Genomic DNA, 16,911 nt, shown 5'->3' with positions numbered 1-16,911 from the left:
TGATTTTCCCCGATTTTTATTGCACCTACTGCTGTCCCGGTACACCCAGTAATGTCCCTAGTAGCCAAAACTACCATAAAACACGCCTAATCCATGTATTCAGCACCCTACCACCCTGCTACCTATTTTTTACTACCCCCTACATGTTTCCCTACCCCCTATCCAGCATCCCAGCATCCCATCCCGGTCCTAGGAACCCCTACCCCGTCCCCAACCCGCCCCTAGACCCTACCCGGCCACCCAAAATCCAAATCACTACAGCTGGGCCACACCTAGGATGAACATACTTGTGCCACACCTCCGAGCACAAAGTATCTACCCAGTTATATCTCTTTTCGGATGTCCAACATACTGCTTTTATGATTTACAGCAGAAATAATATATCACATATTGACAGCTGGCCCAATTTGGCCGGTACAGGCAGAGGTCTGCAAGGGGTGTTCATTATAATGAGGGGCCCACCAAGGGCCCACGGGATTGCCGCTACTCATTATAATGTGATTTCACGGTACTACCGTGACTCATTATAATGAGGCTGCTGGCTCTGGTGAACATGGGCCATTTGGAGCCAACCGATGTTCTTGAAGAGTACCTCAATTCTCCCTTGGTACCCACTGATGATCCTATTGGGTACTGGAATTCCTTCTCGACCACTCCCCGTACTGCCCCTCTTGCTCGCATGGCTCTTGATGTCCTCTCTTGCCCTGGTGAGCTTTTTATTCATCGAAATATTCGTCAGGCACTCACTAGTTACTGCAGCTGCTTCAACAGACCTTGAGACTGGTTTCTCCCGTGGAGGCCTCACCGTTTTGAAGCTTCGCCACTCTATCTGATCAGAGTGTTCGTGCCGCCACAATCGTCGGTTCTTGGCTGAGGCTAGGTATTCCCGGAGTCTTAGATGAAGCCGAGTTGCTTGAGGGCCTCCGTGATAAGCCGAAGCGGTCGAACAAGGGAAAGGGTAAGGCTATTGAGTCCGATATCGATGTCCAGGTTGTCGAGTAGGGGTGTGGGTGCTGCTAGTGTTTACCTTTTCTCGTTTATTACTTCAACAGTTTTCCTTTTCATACTTCAACAGTTTTCTCTCCGGACTTCAACAGTCCTTCTCTCTTTGGACTTCAACAGTCTCTCGCTTTGTATTATTTTTGTGTCTCCCTGAGATCAATATATTTTCTGTCTGTTCTAATCCTCTGAAATGAGCTCTTATAGTGACATCCGACACGAGTACGCGTAGGAGGTACCTGCTACCGCTCCCTGTTACACCTGTATCCGGGGAGGTATCCGTGGGAATGAATATCTGTATCCGCGAATACAGGTACTCGGCATTGTGCCTGATGGATACTCGTCGCAGGTACTCACGGGTTTCGGTACTCGTGGCATGCCCTGGCGAGGTGGACGGCGATAAGAAAGAGGATAGTTAAAAGGAGTTGGAATGTCGCGACCACTGCGGACTTCTAAGCTGTGTTGCTTAGATGAGCAGCTAAGGCCGAACGTAAAAACCCTAGATGCTGGGTTACGTGAGATCGGATTACGTGGGTAGTATCCGAAGGGTGGTTCCTAGGTCAAGATCGCGGCTGGTGGCGTGATCAAGAGATGGGCGACCGGAAGTCTAGTCTGCACTCGAGTTTGGCGGGGTGTGCCGAACGATGGAGAGAGAACCAAGATAACGAGTATATTCCAAGGAGCCTTGTGGGCGTGGAGATAGACCAAGTAGGTGTAGTCGAGGTTGGAGTTGGTAACCGTACCAAGTGCAACAGTGGGCTGGTAGACAAGTGTCTTTGTACCGGGTGACTAAGAGGCGGATCAGGTTAAGGGAAAGTGAAGGTGGAAGTACCCAAAGTATATATACGTAGAAGGGGAAGGGACGCGTAAGCGTGGGAAAGGAGACGCGTAAGCATGGGAACAAAGTATCAGTAAGCAAGGGAAAAGGATCAGTAAGCCAAGGAGAGGACGCGTCAGCGCAGGGTAAGCAGAATGAGTAATAGTACAAGAATAGAGTGAAAGCCGGGAGAGCGGAGAGGCATGGGTGTACGCGTAAGCGTCTGTAAATATAGTCCGGACATCCGTAGGAAACGAGTCAACAGAGAGGAGAGGGGAGAGGGAACCGGGTCACGAGCGATAGAGGAAGGAAGGTAGAGGAAGATGAAGAAAAACAAATAGGCCATGTCAGGACGGTCATGACATGGAAGGGGGTTCGGGTACGGGTTCCTAATGCGAGGTAGGCGGTAGCAGTAAGGGTGGTAGTAAAAGATCGGAGAGGGGTGGAGAGTGGAGAGTCGGTGTAGTCGTTGATGACTGCGAGGAAGGCGACGGCCACGAGTTCAGAGAGAGTTACTATTCCGACCTGAGGAGCCGAAGTATCTGTGTTCGGCTGCAACGGCCTCTCGGTACTCCTGGGGCGAAAGGAGAATGAGATTGGAATCGTTGTCTGGATTGATGTGGTAGTCGAAGCCTGTGGCGCCTGCAGAGAGGGGTAGCTCGGGAAGGGGAGGGGATCCGGACCCGGAAGTAGATGCCTGGGGTTGGTTGGGAGTCGGGTCTGCCAAGCGGTTACGAGCTCGGAGGCAGATGGAGCAGTTGCAATGGGTCTCGGGGCGGTGGTCTGCGGCGAGGTTGTCAAGGGTTGTGGCTGAAAGACCGAAGAGAAGGTGTTCAATCTCGTCGAGTCGTCCACTAGAGTGGTAGAATTGGAAGAGTCCCTTCCGTGCCTGTTCCTTTGTATCCGTCTCCTGGGATGTGGCTCTCTCCTTTCCTGTTCTGCTTGGGAGAGGGCGTTGTAGGCGGTGTTCCATGTGGTCTGGATAGTCAGGGAGTTCATCGATGAGGGTTCGGGAAGTCGTTGCCGCTGCAACTCCTGCGAGATCTGGTTCCCTGATCCCGTAGTAGTGTTGGTAGTTGCGTTTCCGTTCTGCTGGAGATAGAGAAAGGGGTTTCTGTTTCTTCGTGGAACGAAGACGTCTGTTTGAACTCCTTGGGCTTGGTATGTTCTCGGTGTCGAGGGGTTCAAGGAGACCGGAGTCGGTGTAGTTTGTTGGTGATGGAAGGGGGGAGTCGAAGAGAAGGAGATCCGGGGTGGTATAGGTAGAGGGGAGTTGGATTGGTGACGAGGAGGGGGAGAGAGTTGTGGGAGATTCCTCAGGTGAGGAGGAAAGAGATAGGGAGTAGGGTACGAGAGATCGAGTTGGTTGCTCGAAGGGTGTGGTGTAGCGACTCGGGGTGGGGGAGTGTGTCTGGATGAGATTGTCGGAGAACCCGTCCAATGAGAAGTTGGGGTCGAAGGCAGAGTCGTCAGGGAGCTCAGTGTCAGAGTCGGGGATGGGGCTTGGGGGGTATTGAAGTTGAGCGCTCGGCGAGGGAGAGGGGATATCAGGCGGGGTTGGTGGTGAGTAGAAGGGGCACTGAGGTTTGTGAATGACGTGCTTGGGGCAGAAGCAGTGAGTGAAGTTGGGGTGGTTATCGTAGGAGATGGGGGGTTCGTTTCTGTTGGAGAGTTCTTGGCCCCTGAGGGCTGCGCGTGGGGATCCAGAGAAGAAGTTGTCGATTACCCAGCGTTGGATGCGCCGGGCTCCAAACGCGGAGTTGAAGGTTCGGGGGGGTTGAGCGAAAAGATGTGCGAGTTCTTTAAAGGTAGAGGGGTCCGATAGCATAGAAAGGTGTAGTAGTGTAGATGGGGATGATGCGGTCACAACGTGGGTACCTGGGGCTTGCTCCGTGACACTTTCCAGGCGGTAGTTGTGGGGTTCGGTGTATGAAAGAGCTGGGTCGTGGCTAACGTACGATGACCGTAACACGTCGTCCGCAGAGGAGTGCGGGTTGGCTTTCCCTTCACCAATGTTCTAGCCCCTACAGACAGTCGGCAGGCAAAGGAGGGTTTGGAGAGAGGGAGGTGGAGCTTCGAGATAATGTCACGGCCGGACGAGATGACGCCCAATCCTGGGTAAGCCTCCCTGGCAACGTGGGGTTCTCTCAAAGAGTGGGTGGGGTGTCCGCGCGCTAGCTCAACACACTAGCGTACCGACGGGGACGATTGAGAGCTCCGAGGCAGTGGCTTCCATAAATGTCGGGCCTGGTTACCTTAAGATTCACCCGGAAGGTTGCCCCCAGCGCGAGATCAAAGGACTAGTTGACTACACTAGCAGCGACGTGAAGACGTGAGGATGAAGAGGAGTGAGCCTCTGTTCTGAGTTGTTCGTCCAGGAGTTGACGATCTCGAAGCTGGGGTATGTACATGCAGACTATTCTACCTATATACCCAAGCTGGGAGGGACGCGTAAGCCATGACGAAGGGGACGCGTAAGCGGGGGACGCATATGCGTATCAAGTCATAGTCCGTAAGAATGAATGGATGGGGATGACGAAGGGCCGCGCGTCGAGTAGGAAGGAGAGTGGAGGGGAGCCGCATCGTAGAGGAGGGAAGGTAAAGGATGGAAAAGGAAAGGGACGCGTAAGCCAGGGGTGACGCGTACCAGGAGTCCGCGAGTCCGTGGGGGACGCGTAATCGTAAAGGTCGTCAGGATGCCGTAGGTGTGTCATGAGGGTCGTGATGTCATGGGGACTTCGTAAGGGGATGATAAATGGGTGGGGAAAAGGAAAGGGAAAAGTAAAGTAAAAGGGAGAAAGAAATGAGTGTGGCGAGTGTGGCGAGACATACAAAAGAAAAGAAAAGAAATTGTCCATAACCGGCCATTCCTAATACGAGTTCAGCAAATAGGAGAGCAAGACCGATCTTGAGCTTCCAGTCCTTCTCCCAGTCAATTACATCCACCTCATAATTACAGCTGAGCATATCCAGCAGGATGACCCGTGCTCTATCTCCCAGTGTATGAACCGCCTCCTTGGCATTAGTGGTAGCCTCTGTGCTGAAAAGCGGAATGAGATCCGCATGCCAGTAGTGAGTAGGGCCGAAGGCGGGGAAGGATTCCTCCTTTGGCCACTGGAACCGGAACTCGGCACCGGAAGAGATGGCACACCATTCTTTCTTGGTGAGTGGGTGGACCGCGGGATCACGGAGGGAGAGGATAGGGTGCTTGAGAATTTTGCCACGAAACATGATCAATAACTTCCACTGAGCCAGGATCATTTCAGGATTGTTGCCGCAGAGGAAAATCTCGAAAGGTGACATCCAAAAGGTCTGCGCAGCCTTCTTAGGCTTCAAGGTCGAGGAAGAGACGTAGATCTTGAGGTTCTCGTAGCCGGGGTACGGATGAGGAAACCAGTCGGGCAACTTGGAGTGTTTCGCAGCAGAAGCGAGATTGGAGTTGAACGCTTCAGGATCCTTGGGGCGATTAAGGAGCTGCATGATATTGTTGTCCTTCGGAGCCTTTCTTGTCCGATTAGAAGCTAAGAGCAACTCAAAGTTAAGATAAATCACTAGACAGACAACAAAAAAAATACATACCATAAAGCTTCTCCAGCTGCAAGTTAGCCTGCCTCTTCTGAATGTTTTGGTTGCGATTAAAAAGCTGGGGTGTTGGTGCTGCTGGATCAGTGCAAACGGCTACACCTCAAGCCTCCCATTTGAAAGCCAAGCCATCCGAGCCACGAGGCGGATAGAAGATCTTGTCGAGCTTCTGTCAATCATCTAAAAATATATATACTGTCAGTAAGAGCACGAAGAAAGTAAACACCAAGCCTTACCGCTTGTAGCTATGCTCTTAACTGCGACCTTATTACGCCAAGGAGACCAATCCAACTTCAGAAATGGAGGATCAGAGTGAGGAATTTCCGGAGAGGTGAGATAAACCGGGGCAGTCATGTGGGCAAAAGCAAGGAAGATGTCGCTGTCAACCGTAGAAAAGATGGACCCGCGTAAAGAGCGCAAACTATGATCACAGCCACACTTTGGGTATGACTCAACATCCTGCGCCCAGAAAAGGAATGCGTTCAGCTCGACCATGGTACGCTCGTGAGCTCACATAACCAGCATGAACTGCTCCCAGCCATAAACACCCGCCACAAGCTTGTGGAAGAACTGGAACTCTCGCTCGAGGATGAATGAAGGGAGATCGGACTCGCGGACATCACGGTTTAATGGTGTGCGACGCTCAAGGACCAGACGCAAATATTTCGGAACTGTCTGCCTCATCGAGTTACCCTTCTTGCGAAGCGGGCCCAGAATACTCTCAAGAGGTGACATGAGAGGCGTCGAATTCATCCCCGAACAAAGCATGCCTCCAGTTCAGAGGTTGCGCCAATTTTCGTGAAGAAAAGGTTGTCGAAGAACTTCGTGGGAGATGGGGATATAGAGGAGCCAAGGTGCGTGGTGGTCGAATCATTGGGGGTACAGCAAAGTGTCCTTGCGACCCCAGTAGCCATTGACATAGATTATGGAATCCTCAGAAGATAGAAGAATTGGCACGTAAGTTGTATTGGCACAGAGAATGTTGGTCACTTGGTCCACATACACATAGCCTGAGTACCGAACCTCCATCGGAAGTGGAACACGGCCAGTGCTATTCGGTGGCGCACGAGCAGGATAGCATAAGTGGATCGGGGCAACATTAGGGGGAATGACGAAGGGCTGGGAGGGTATTGGTGCCTTTGGTGCAGCAGGGACAAAGTTCTCAGGAGGATCTTCACCATAAAAGTCCCAATCCTCCATCTCCTCATCAGTATCACTCTCGAGTGTAGCGAGCTCAAGATCCTCCACTGTCACTCCAGAAACCTTCAACCTCTTCAACCTCTCCTGCTTCTTGGCCTTCTTTTCGCGCTTGGAAAGCCTCCGTGAAAGATAGATTGTGGCCTACCCAACATTGGGTTCGTTAATGGCGGTATGGTGGCACTTGATCAGCTCCAGCTCTTCACCGGGGTGGCATAGTATGAGAGGACCATCTGGGAGGGCATGCTTGAAGTGGACGAGAAGCTCCGGCTTCAGTTTTGTCTTTGCCTTCAATGTACTGGCCTCACGCTGAGCTTTCAACTCAAGACAGGTCGACAATCGTGGTGGCGACGAGCCAGGTATTCCACATTTCGGCTATCCCAATTGATCATTGATGAGTACAGGACAGAAACAAAAAAGAATAAATGAGATAGTTTACCATCATAGAGTGGAGGTGTGGAAGAGCTTGAGGGAGTGGTCGACATGACAGAGAGATACTGTGAATATCTAATCAGTGTGATATGCACGACGAGGAAGAGCAAAAGACGTACCTAAGGAACGGAAAAACGAAGGAAGGTCTTGAGCAGCCGTCAAGCACGAACGTGTTGCGATGGATGTGTTGGAACACTGGCAAAACAGAGGAGGAATATCAAAGAGTGAGCAAATTTTATGACATAGACTCAAGGAGAGGAACTCACGGGAATCGTCGAGGATGGGGACGGTGGCAATGACGAGTAGAAGAACACCAAAAGCATGTTATAAGCGGATAATAAATTGGAAACATCAAGGAAACGATGTCAGTATGATAACTGAGACAAAAAAAAGTAAAGAAAATACTCACGGAAATCATTGGAGAAGGAGCCGATGATGATGATGAGTTGAAAAATGTTGAGGAAACTGAGTTAGTACAATAACTAAGGTGAAGGACCAGAGAAAACACACCAATAAAAAGAAGAAAGCACCAACCCCTCGACACGAAGAGTGTCAAAACCGGCGCGAAAGGGGTGTCAGAACCCCCTAAAATGGATGGAGGCACATAGAGCGCGAAAGTGAGTCTTGAGGGGCGGAAGTACTGCCAAAGTGACAAAAAACCGAGCCTCAGAGCCGGCAAAGGAGACACGACACATTTATCCTATGCTCGGACCTGTGGGCTCAATCTATAGGTCTCTGGGGCTTGCAGAGGGTGTTGACCGGGAGCTTGATGGCGAGGGAACCGGAGAGTGGGATGGATGTGCGGAACATGTTGAGGGGTGCATGGGAGCGTGTCGAGGGTGGGCGGATATGCGGAGATGGGGAGAGGGTGTGCAGAGACGCGTTGAGGGTGGAGGGGGGGAGTGCGGGAGGGATTGAGGGCAGAGAGGGCGGGTTGACAGGGCTCACAGATATGCGGAGAGGGCAGGTGGAGAGAGCACGCAGATACATGGATACGTAGAGACCTCATTTTCCCAGCCAGAATACCCACCAGCCCATGCTCTTTATAAAGAGCTATTAATATTTTGGCAGTGGACTCTTTGCACTGGAGAAGTGTCAACTTTGTCGCCGAACACCTTGCTTGACATATATACTTTGCTATGTGCACAATTTCTCATTAACGAAGTAAAACAAAGTACTTCGGTCAACTAATATCTGAGTTATCAACATTGCAGATATCATTGAGACTGGGGAGATGGGTCAATGGCCGTGCTTTGTTACATGCAAATGTATATGCTCGTTGTACTGAGCCACACAAATTGACATGCCACACCAATTCTCAGCCACATTGACTGGAATGTAGTACTGTCATAGAGCTCTTGGGGATTGACTGTTTGGTTAGTTTGGAGTTTTGACAATAAACCCTTCTTGAACAGACACCGTGACCATGCAGAAGAGTTTTGGGCTCTAGCAGACAAGACAGCTGATTTGGTAGACCAAGCAATGGAGATAGTGGGCAGCCCAATTACACCCAGAAATCTCAGGACTATGGTGGTTATATCATCAGAGCAAACATTCTTGAAGCTGCTTTTGGAGCAAAAAACATAGAGGATAAGAATGTGTATTCAACGCAAGCCTTGAAGCATAAAATGACAGCAAATGACGGGAGTGCTGGGGAACACTGGTTGATGCTGTATTGTTCTTCCCATGATTTGTGGATGTCCAGGGACCTTGCAAGCAAGGTAAAAGAGCCAATAGTTGGGCCCACAATACATCCATTCCAGCAGCGAGACGAGGAGGCGCAATCAAATTGATGCGTGCCTTTGTCTCGCAAGCGCAGAGAACAAAGTCCGAGAAAAAGACGACATGGCAGATCTGGGCTATCCAGAATTAGAGAAACCAGGATAAGGCTAGGGAGAGAGCACTGGAAGATTAATCCACCGCGGGCTCTTTGTCAGCAGCTACTGGTGACCATTTCGCTGCCATAAAATTGCAGATCAAGGCCACCTGACTCACCTGTGGCAAACCTCCGAAACAATCCCTGGCATATAATGATCTTTCAGTTCATATGGCCTGGACGAACTACAACATCCGGGTCAAGGATGCCTTCCCAAATGCCAAACGTATAATCTCTTGTGGGATTGTGTAATCTAAGAATGATGACGGCATTAATTTTGTGTGTCCTCAGTCCGCTCGTCGGTGTGCTACAGCCGACTCAACATATGCAGCGGCCACCACCAAGGCTCAGGACCGGTCACCGAGCAAACTAGGAGGAAGTTCCTCCTGCTCATTGCAAAAATCATGATGCAACCCGGTTTTTATAACACCCTGCTCAACGCAAAGCACATCACCATTGGCCATAAGCAGTGCAATTACCATTGCCCGGTGAACCCCGATATCGAGCAGGACAAAGTACTTTGTTTCCTTGCTCATTGTGGGGTTACACTGGAAGAGCCAAACAACTCTGTCCATTGGGTGCAGGAGTTCGTTAAGTGCTACATAGCCATGAATAACTGCGAAGATCACTTCTTCGACCTGCAGATGTGGTACAACATCGCCCTATCATACACGGAGCTACCCTTGCTGTCTGACAACACACTGGTGGCTCCCTTCATGTCTACGGAGCTTCTGGGGCAGTATAAAAGCAACCCCGAAGGCATGCCCGATGCCACAAACACTGACATCAGTGTGCCCGCTCCAGACACCACCTCGACAGCCCTCGCAGCCCTACTACCTCTGCCGACACATTTTTGGCAGGAGTGTTGTCACCATCTGTGGAGGCAAATGCTAACATGGACGTTGACGCGGACAAAGAGCAAGCGGGTCCGTCTATTGAGGAGCCGATAATGGAGGATACACTACAGGAGATGGACAAGGATGTCGCAGAGGCCGAGCAGGAACCGGAGACATGGAGGCCTAAGAGGAAGGGCAGGAAGGTGTGGAGGTAGAGGATGGATGTTCCAATGATGTATGACCCTTGTGGATCATGCATCCTACACATACTATTAATCTCTCACATCAGTGGAGTCACACATTGTAGCCCACATGGAGTCTGGACTATATCTTTCAGTTTTGAAGATACTCATTTTTTGTCTCGTTTCTTGATTGATTTCTTTTCTCTTTTCTTGTTTTGCTCTCGCCCATGGCTTTTGCTGGAGAGGGCAGGTGTAAGGCCCACAGAGTCTTCCGAGACCCGTGCCGTAAGGTCTTCAGTAGTTGAACTACTTGTGCTCTTGTATCTGGTGGTATTGAGGAGATGGATAGAGATACTACCTTATCTTTCTTGGCCGTAGTCACGGTCTGTCGTATCTCTGGTGTGCATGTGGTTATGATACAGTATTTGTCATATCTCGTAGTATTTAACGGGGCTTCCTCACCTTGGGGAGCCCCAGTCACTTTTGTACCTACGTAGTCTATCTGTGGAATCTTACCATCTGGTCTGGTTCTCTCACGGTATAACCTCAAGGTACCGGCGTGGCTTACAGTTATTCTCACAGTATGTTCAGTATATGCACAGAATATCCTCACAGTTTTTGAGCTTGTATTGGTGTTGAAAAGTGTGACATATATAGCACTGTTTCAGCTATGTTTCACCTCTTTCTCAATTTGCTGGCTTTTGCTTTTGGTCAAACAAAGGGCACGGTATACGAAAAACAAGGGGGTCGCGGGAGCGAAGCGACCACTACGGGGGTACCGTGCGAAGCACCTGCCTGTAAAGGGAATTGGCTGGGAACTTACTACTATATATAGTAATTTTATTACGTAGGTAGTTAGGGTGCCCGTCCTCGAGAAACTGGGACTGGCTTACAGGAGCGAGGAAAAATCGTAAAAAATGTCAGAATATTCAAGGCGGATATTCTCAGATATCCACAAAATTTACCCCCCCGGATCAATTTTGAACTTTGAGATTCCGAAAAAATCGGGACAATTCTCCGTGCCCAATAAGACGTCGGAATTCGACCTCGTGTATTTTGGCGTCGCTTCGCGACCCCCTTGACGAAAAATATACTATTACATTGATTTCAATGAGAAGAATAGACAAAATAATCTTCTGACAGTCCAGGAAGCTGAACATGCACAAAGTTACAGTTCTGGGCCACACTTCGAGCCGTAGCAAACCACAAAATGAACTGGCTGGATTTTTGAGAACATGGTTGTCTTTGTATTCGCAAGGGGTGTCCGCTCATATAATGTTTGGGCAACATTTTGAAGGTGTTACAGGTGATATACTCTCCGAAAATGCAAAACGGTTCTTTCTGGGAAAAAATCCGCGCTGCGCCTTGAGTACTGCAAACAGCTGTAATCATGATGGGCCTTATGCCAACCTTATACAATATTAGAGTTATGATCATAGGGATAATATAAGAAAAACAGATTCATCAAAATGTCCAATAATGTGGCACCTGATCATGGTTCTCTCTCAAGTTCCTCATGAATTGAGAACCCCAAACGTCTCTGGGTTTTAGTTGCTTTCCTCCCTCCAGTTTGCCTGTAATAAAGAAGGGTCGATTAGAAAGGAAATAGAAGTGGTCAAAACGAAGATGCAATCATACATACCTTTGTTCTTGGCATACAAAACTTTCGGGTGCACCCTCCCAATCCTCTAATTGATACTTCCTCACTCCTTCGTTAACCCTAGCTTCTCTCTCCGGCCCCCCAAATAAGTCGAGAGCAAGTTGCGTGTGGCTGACACCGGCGTACGTCGTCACGCACCGCGGATTGACGAGAATCCTCGCTGGTGGAAATAAGGAATTGGCTATGCTGAACCTGGGCGGTGGAAGTGCGTCCTCAAGAGGAACGTCGGAGTCTGGCATGGCATCGTAGTCTGATCCTGCGTTTGCATCTGCATCCGCCTCCTCGGCAACTTGCCTATGGCCGATGCCCTCCTTTCCGGCGTCGGCCGCCTCGTCAACCTCCACTACATCCTCAGCAGCACGTTTTCCGACCCTTATCCCATCAGGTTCATCTCTGCTCATGTCCTTCATACCAGCCCTCGCCTTCGATGCCCATAAATCCCTACAAAACCAGGCCTGACTACTGTCTAGACATGGCGCATCTGGGTCTCGCTCCTTTGCGCTTTCTTTGGAGGTCGTATTGTGGAAATCAGATCCCGCGCGATACGAGATGCCTTCGTAATAAGATTGGGCGGGATCGACGACGTGTGTACCAGATTCGCAACAGAATACCTGGAAGGGCAGATGTTGGGAATAGCGCTGAGCGCCAGCGGCATCTCGAGGAGGGACAGCGTCTGGCTTTGAAGAAGACTTCGACTGACGAAATTGGTCGCCGTTGATATCTCGCGTTCGCCAGCTGAACACCCTCTTAGATCAGAAGGAGCCTCGAGAGATGATGATGCGGGACATACCGATCCGAGAAAATGAAGAAGCCGTTATGCTCTGCCCAGTCCATCCCGCATACCATAGCCGCCTCATTTACCTCGCTCACTTTGAGCGTCTCGAGAATATCGTTTGGACACGTGAAACCTTTGAGCCATATTACCCTGTGGAACTTGATTTTCCGCTTTAACCAAAGCTCTTTCAGAGGCTCTAGGGCGAGATTACGGGTGTGTGCCTCCTCTAGTGGATAATAAGCCATGAGTGGGTCCTCCGTCATACCAGGGACTCTTCTGATCCTGAATGGGACGCCGAGGAGCGTAAGGACTGCCTCGCTCAAGTCGGTTAATGTCGCAGTACTGTCCGTGGAGTCGTAATCAAGCATGGAGACGAAAAGGTTTGAGGGACCAAATCGCTTAGCAAGTTGCACGATAACTGCGAGCTGGTCTACGAGGAAGTGGTCCGCGGAATGAATTATAATGGCAACGTAGTAAAGGTGATTTTTGGATATGATGTCGTCGTAGGCGTCTTCGTGCTTGTTCTGATCGAATGGTCGAGTAAGCGTCGGACACAGGGCAGCGACCCAGCCGTTGAGCGAGAATAGCTGTTCAATCGACGTCATGACACCTTGAGCATCCATGTGGGCGGTTTCTTTGCCTATTATGCTAATTCGTATCATTCTGGTCAGTAGCAGGTACGATATCATGTTGTTTTGGCACGAACTAAGGCTTTTGAAATCGTTCCCAATAATCGTCCACACCATTCATCACAATGTCGGAGAATATGTCCTGACCCTCGTCCCTTCCCATGCGCGTCTGAAGAAACTTGTGTCTACGGACGTCGAGAACATTGTCGGAGCGGGATACCAAGTCAAGTACGTTCTGCTCCTGTATTTCTTGGGTCTGCGCAGGAGGGGGCGAAGTGAAGATGACCTTGGCGAGCAGCACAAGGGAAGCGACAGTGATAATCCTGGTCGCATTTCGACGTCGAAACAGGAATGCCATCAGGTAAGGTCAAGGCAAGGCGATGTCGCCCAGGACGAGTTGAGTGATGACAAGGCTTGAGCGGACTTGGAGAGGAGAACTGAGAACTCTGAAGCGCGCGGCGCGCCGCGTTGGACGCGCGTGTCACGTGCATCAAATGACATTTAGTGTTGGAGAGTCAGGACGATTTCCATGTCCTCTAGGTCCCGCCATTCGACGTCCACTATGGCGGTGGAAACGGTGCGTTATCAAAAACACAGTTCTTTCGAGGATCCTGTACTGTACTCGCACTCACAAGAGTTTTTCGCCTGCATATCTGTGTTCTGCATCGCAAACTCTGATGACAGCCAGTGATGGGCGATGCCAATTCGCGAGATGCGTACTCAGCTGTACATATTGTCTAGTGATGGTCCAGACACAAAGGCACAAGAACAAAATCGTACAACCATTGCGTTTGTGGATGCCATGTTCCCAGGTACAATTACAGTGTCACCGTTCAGCTTGTGTCCATCTCCTCCCCGGTCCCCCTCATCTCGGTCTGCCCAACGCCTCCTCCCAACCCAATCGTCTTCTCCTCGACCACTAGACTCCTGATTTTCTCCGCAGTCCAAGCAGTCGTTCCCTCCCTGAACTTGTATCTTCTTTCTTTCTGGGCCCTTTCGTTGGGCTTGACGAAGTTCCGGAGCATCTCGGTAGAGTTCGCTGTGATGACGCAGGCGTCGACGTTGGATCCTGAGCCAAGGTCGTTGAAGATACCAGCAGAGATAGCAGCAGTGACAATTGCAAGAGCGTCCTCGCGCTACATGCGGCACAAACCAGTCGAAATGAATGAGCGTAGCTCAAAAGCCAAGGGAAACTATTCAAGTGGCACCGTGAGAAAGGACGTACCGACATGTCTGGTTTCCAACCAGACTCGAAGACGGCCATGGCAGCGAGCGAGCCGGATCCCATAGTCACGTATGGCAGCTTGTCTGTTGAGCCATGTGGGTGGATCGTGAAGAGATGAGGCCCGGTGGCGTCCACGCCTCCAAGGACAAGTGCTGCACCAATCTGGCCCTGGTATCTGTGGGGCGTCAGGGCATGGTCAGACGAAACGATCACAAATATATTGGCAACGATCCATGGAATATAGGAGAGAGCGCGGAAACTAGCAGAGGTGCAGAGGTTAAATAATGCAGACATACTGATAAAGCATCTGTTTAAGCATGGTCATGGCAGTGACTACCCTTGGCTTCCTGCCGGTTGAGAGGGTGTGAAGCTCCATATTGGATGAGATAAGGGCAGTTGTGAACTCGGTGTCTGCAGCGGTGCCGGCGCCACAGCATCTAATGCTATCTGTTATGTAGTGGATCTTAGGACTCCGTCAGTGTGGCGAATTGAACTGGGCTTGTTGTGAGAGCCACGCACCTTTTCACAGTTCTTGTCGGCTACAATTTCTCCCTCTGTAGCACGAGTATCCGCACCGAGCACGATTCCATCCCTGAACAGGCAGCCGACGATTGTAGTACCGGTGCTGGTGGCCTTAGGCACGCCGACGCCTTTCCCTTGCAAGAAGGAATTGCTATGTAAGGAGAAAGCAGACGTGAATATTTCATCCAAAGCCCGAGAGCACAGTAGACACCCACCGGACTTGGTTAGAGAAGTCGAAACCAGCTGAGCGATATGTAGAGGCCATGATGAGGGTACGTATGCAAGTAGAGATGGGACGCCTTTCGACCCGACGCGTAATGCGCGTCGTGACCGCGGGGTTGGCCTGATTACGTCATACGCCTGGAATGGACGTGCAACGCTCGTGCAACACCGCCTCGACCATTGACCTCGACGTTCCCTCCACCCCATCCCCCACGACAAGAGATAACTCGACGACCATGGAAGGCTGGAACAAACTCCAAACATCTTTTGCGGGGCTCAATATTGGGCAATCCGCTAACAAGTTCGCCAAGGGCTTCAACTCATCCGTTCAGGCTACTAGGGAGCGCCTCGGCCAAATATCTGCTGAAGAGATTACTGAACTTCCTCAGGGTCCGTTTATCATACTCTCTGTCGGGTTTTGTGTACTCATTCTACTGGTTTATATGTAGAATACAAGGATCTTGAGGCTCGCGTCGATGCCTTGCGCAACACCCATCTCACTATCCTCAAGTGAGATCAAACCCCCGCTCTTGTTGACGTTGACTGCGCTTTGTTGACCCAGTTTTATCCAGGATCACCAAGGTCTACGAAGCAGAGACGTACGACTACCCCACACAGATTCAGGAGTCTATCGCGGAACTCGGTACCACAATCGGCCACAATCTCACTTCCTTCGCTGCTACCAACCTCAAGGGCACAAACCTTCCTACACCCACTCCAACGGCGCCTCTGGCCGCTCAGCACAAGACTCTTCCTCATGCATTGGGTCGTGCCGCTACCACCGCCGCTCACACTCTCGGCGCCGAAGACAAACTCGGCAGGGCGCTCGCTGAGTACGCCCAGGCTTGGGAGAAGATTGCTTCCGCGAGGGAGACTCACGACGCGACAATTCAGAACAACTTCTTGGCGCCGTGGCAGACGACTCTGGCCACCAGCATTACTGTCGCCATGAAAGCTAGGCAGGCCGTTCGGGTTAGCCGCTTGGAACTGGATGCGGCTAAGCAGACGTATGTAACTTTCCCTTCCACTGCTCATGTTGATACTGACCACCTGCGATTTAATAGCTTGAAGAATGCCACACCCACCAAACAGGAGCATGCTCGTCTTGAAGTCGAGAATGCGGAGGATGATCTCGTGCAAAAGACCGAGGTCGCCATCACTCTCATGAAGGCCGTGCTCGATAACGTACGTCGCAATTCCGCCCACGATTCAGCTGATCGCTTGCCTCCATGTCTGTGCGCTCACTGGTCTGATACTGATTATTTCGCCCCTATAGCCCGAGCCCATCAAGAACCTGAACGAGCTCGTCAAAGCCCAGGTTCGTATTCTAGACTGTCACGTTTGCCTGGTGGCTGATGAAAATTGACCGCTTCCAGTTGATGTACTTCGCCGCCGCGGCCGAGGCTCTCTCAGGCGTGCAAGGGGAGATTGAGGAATTGAGCGTTGCTGCCGAAGGAGAATACAGGTTCGTAGTATCTACGTCAATTCGACCATTCGATAATCTCTAAATTACGATCATCAGGAAGTCTCGCGACCACTGAGGCGCCCAGGACGCTGCAGTGAACTTGAATGGGGTAGGTGCTGTATAGTCCTGTTCTGCACTTCCATGCATACGTTTCTTTCTATACGCCCGTGTTGTCTCTCATGCTTTTTTTCTCTACTCCGTTCGAATTTCTGTCGGACTCTTGTTACAGTATGCGACATATTGATCCCCTGAGTTGTTTCTCACTCTCTTCGCTGAGACTTCTTCTTTACTCTTATATGATTCCCCGAGGAAATGATATCGCATGAACGTCACGTTGTATGTGTGCTACATTAGTGTGGTATGATATATGGAAATGAAAGTACGGACAATGACTGCTTCGGATTTGAGGCCAGTTCAGAGATGGTAGTAGAGTATGAGTGGCAGGGATATGAGATCTCCAGCGTCGTCTCTGTCAGTTTCAGTGTTGGGACT

At 50.6% G+C, this 16,911-nt stretch overlaps 7 protein-coding genes across 7 annotated transcripts; 3 read left to right on the top strand and 4 right to left on the bottom strand.

Moving 5' to 3' along the window:
- Positions 1-529: 529 nt before the first annotated feature.
- On the top strand, positions 530-833 carry STEHIDRAFT_158853 (uncharacterized protein; the record flags this gene model as incomplete). The annotated part of the gene is made up of 2 exons (XM_007306185.1): positions 530-707; positions 760-833. The coding sequence occupies 2 exons, from the start codon at positions 530-532 to the stop codon at positions 831-833; spliced, it is 252 nt and encodes an 83-aa protein (XP_007306247.1).
- Positions 834-2,318: 1,485 nt separating this feature from the next.
- On the bottom strand, positions 2,319-6,133 carry STEHIDRAFT_158852 (uncharacterized protein; the record flags this gene model as incomplete). The annotated part of the gene is made up of 5 exons (XM_007306184.1): positions 2,319-3,833; positions 4,649-5,337; positions 5,396-5,476; positions 5,635-5,777; positions 5,913-6,133. The coding sequence occupies 5 exons, from the start codon at positions 6,131-6,133 to the stop codon at positions 2,319-2,321; spliced, it is 2,649 nt and encodes an 882-aa protein (XP_007306246.1).
- Positions 6,134-6,268: 135 nt separating this feature from the next.
- On the bottom strand, positions 6,269-8,017 carry STEHIDRAFT_158851 (uncharacterized protein; the record flags this gene model as incomplete). The annotated part of the gene is made up of 7 exons (XM_007306183.1): positions 6,269-6,716; positions 6,780-6,970; positions 7,035-7,092; positions 7,147-7,222; positions 7,437-7,492; positions 7,558-7,667; positions 7,787-8,017. The coding sequence occupies 7 exons, from the start codon at positions 8,015-8,017 to the stop codon at positions 6,269-6,271; spliced, it is 1,170 nt and encodes a 389-aa protein (XP_007306245.1).
- Positions 8,018-9,074: 1,057 nt separating this feature from the next.
- On the top strand, positions 9,075-9,954 carry STEHIDRAFT_112615 (uncharacterized protein; the record flags this gene model as incomplete). The annotated part of the gene is made up of 3 exons (XM_007306182.1): positions 9,075-9,129; positions 9,195-9,692; positions 9,764-9,954. 3 exons carry the CDS (start codon positions 9,075-9,077, stop codon positions 9,952-9,954), a joined length of 744 nt encoding a protein of 247 aa, XP_007306244.1.
- A 1,459-nt stretch (positions 9,955-11,413) lies between these two features.
- STEHIDRAFT_60534 (uncharacterized protein) lies at positions 11,414-13,343 on the bottom strand (the record flags this gene model as incomplete). The annotated part of the gene is made up of 4 exons (XM_007305702.1): positions 11,414-11,495; positions 11,564-12,316; positions 12,372-13,004; positions 13,063-13,343. The coding sequence occupies 4 exons, from the start codon at positions 13,341-13,343 to the stop codon at positions 11,414-11,416; spliced, it is 1,749 nt and encodes a 582-aa protein (XP_007305764.1).
- A 337-nt stretch (positions 13,344-13,680) lies between these two features.
- On the bottom strand, positions 13,681-15,008 carry STEHIDRAFT_82047 (20S proteasome subunit). Its single transcript, XM_007305778.1, has 5 exons — positions 14,948-15,008; positions 14,730-14,883; positions 14,507-14,673; positions 14,211-14,385; positions 13,681-14,121 (listed from the first exon to the last, which is right to left on the bottom strand). The coding sequence occupies exons 1-5, from the start codon at positions 14,995-14,997 to the stop codon at positions 13,819-13,821; spliced, it is 849 nt and encodes a 282-aa protein (XP_007305840.1). The 5' UTR covers positions 14,998-15,008; the 3' UTR covers positions 13,681-13,818.
- A 143-nt stretch (positions 15,009-15,151) lies between these two features.
- On the top strand, positions 15,152-16,803 carry STEHIDRAFT_123041 (uncharacterized protein). Its single transcript, XM_007306181.1, has 7 exons — positions 15,152-15,344; positions 15,404-15,464; positions 15,527-15,961; positions 16,019-16,139; positions 16,231-16,272; positions 16,331-16,419; positions 16,477-16,803. The coding sequence occupies exons 1-7, from the start codon at positions 15,191-15,193 to the stop codon at positions 16,493-16,495; spliced, it is 921 nt and encodes a 306-aa protein (XP_007306243.1). The 5' UTR covers positions 15,152-15,190; the 3' UTR covers positions 16,496-16,803.
- Positions 16,804-16,911: the final 108 nt, after the last annotated feature.

Source organism: Stereum hirsutum (assembly GCF_000264905.1).
Source record: "Stereum hirsutum FP-91666 SS1 unplaced genomic scaffold STEHIscaffold_10, whole genome shotgun sequence".
NCBI lineage: Eukaryota > Fungi > Basidiomycota > Agaricomycetes > Russulales > Stereaceae > Stereum > Stereum hirsutum.
This window is presented reverse-complemented; position numbering and strand designations above follow the sequence as displayed.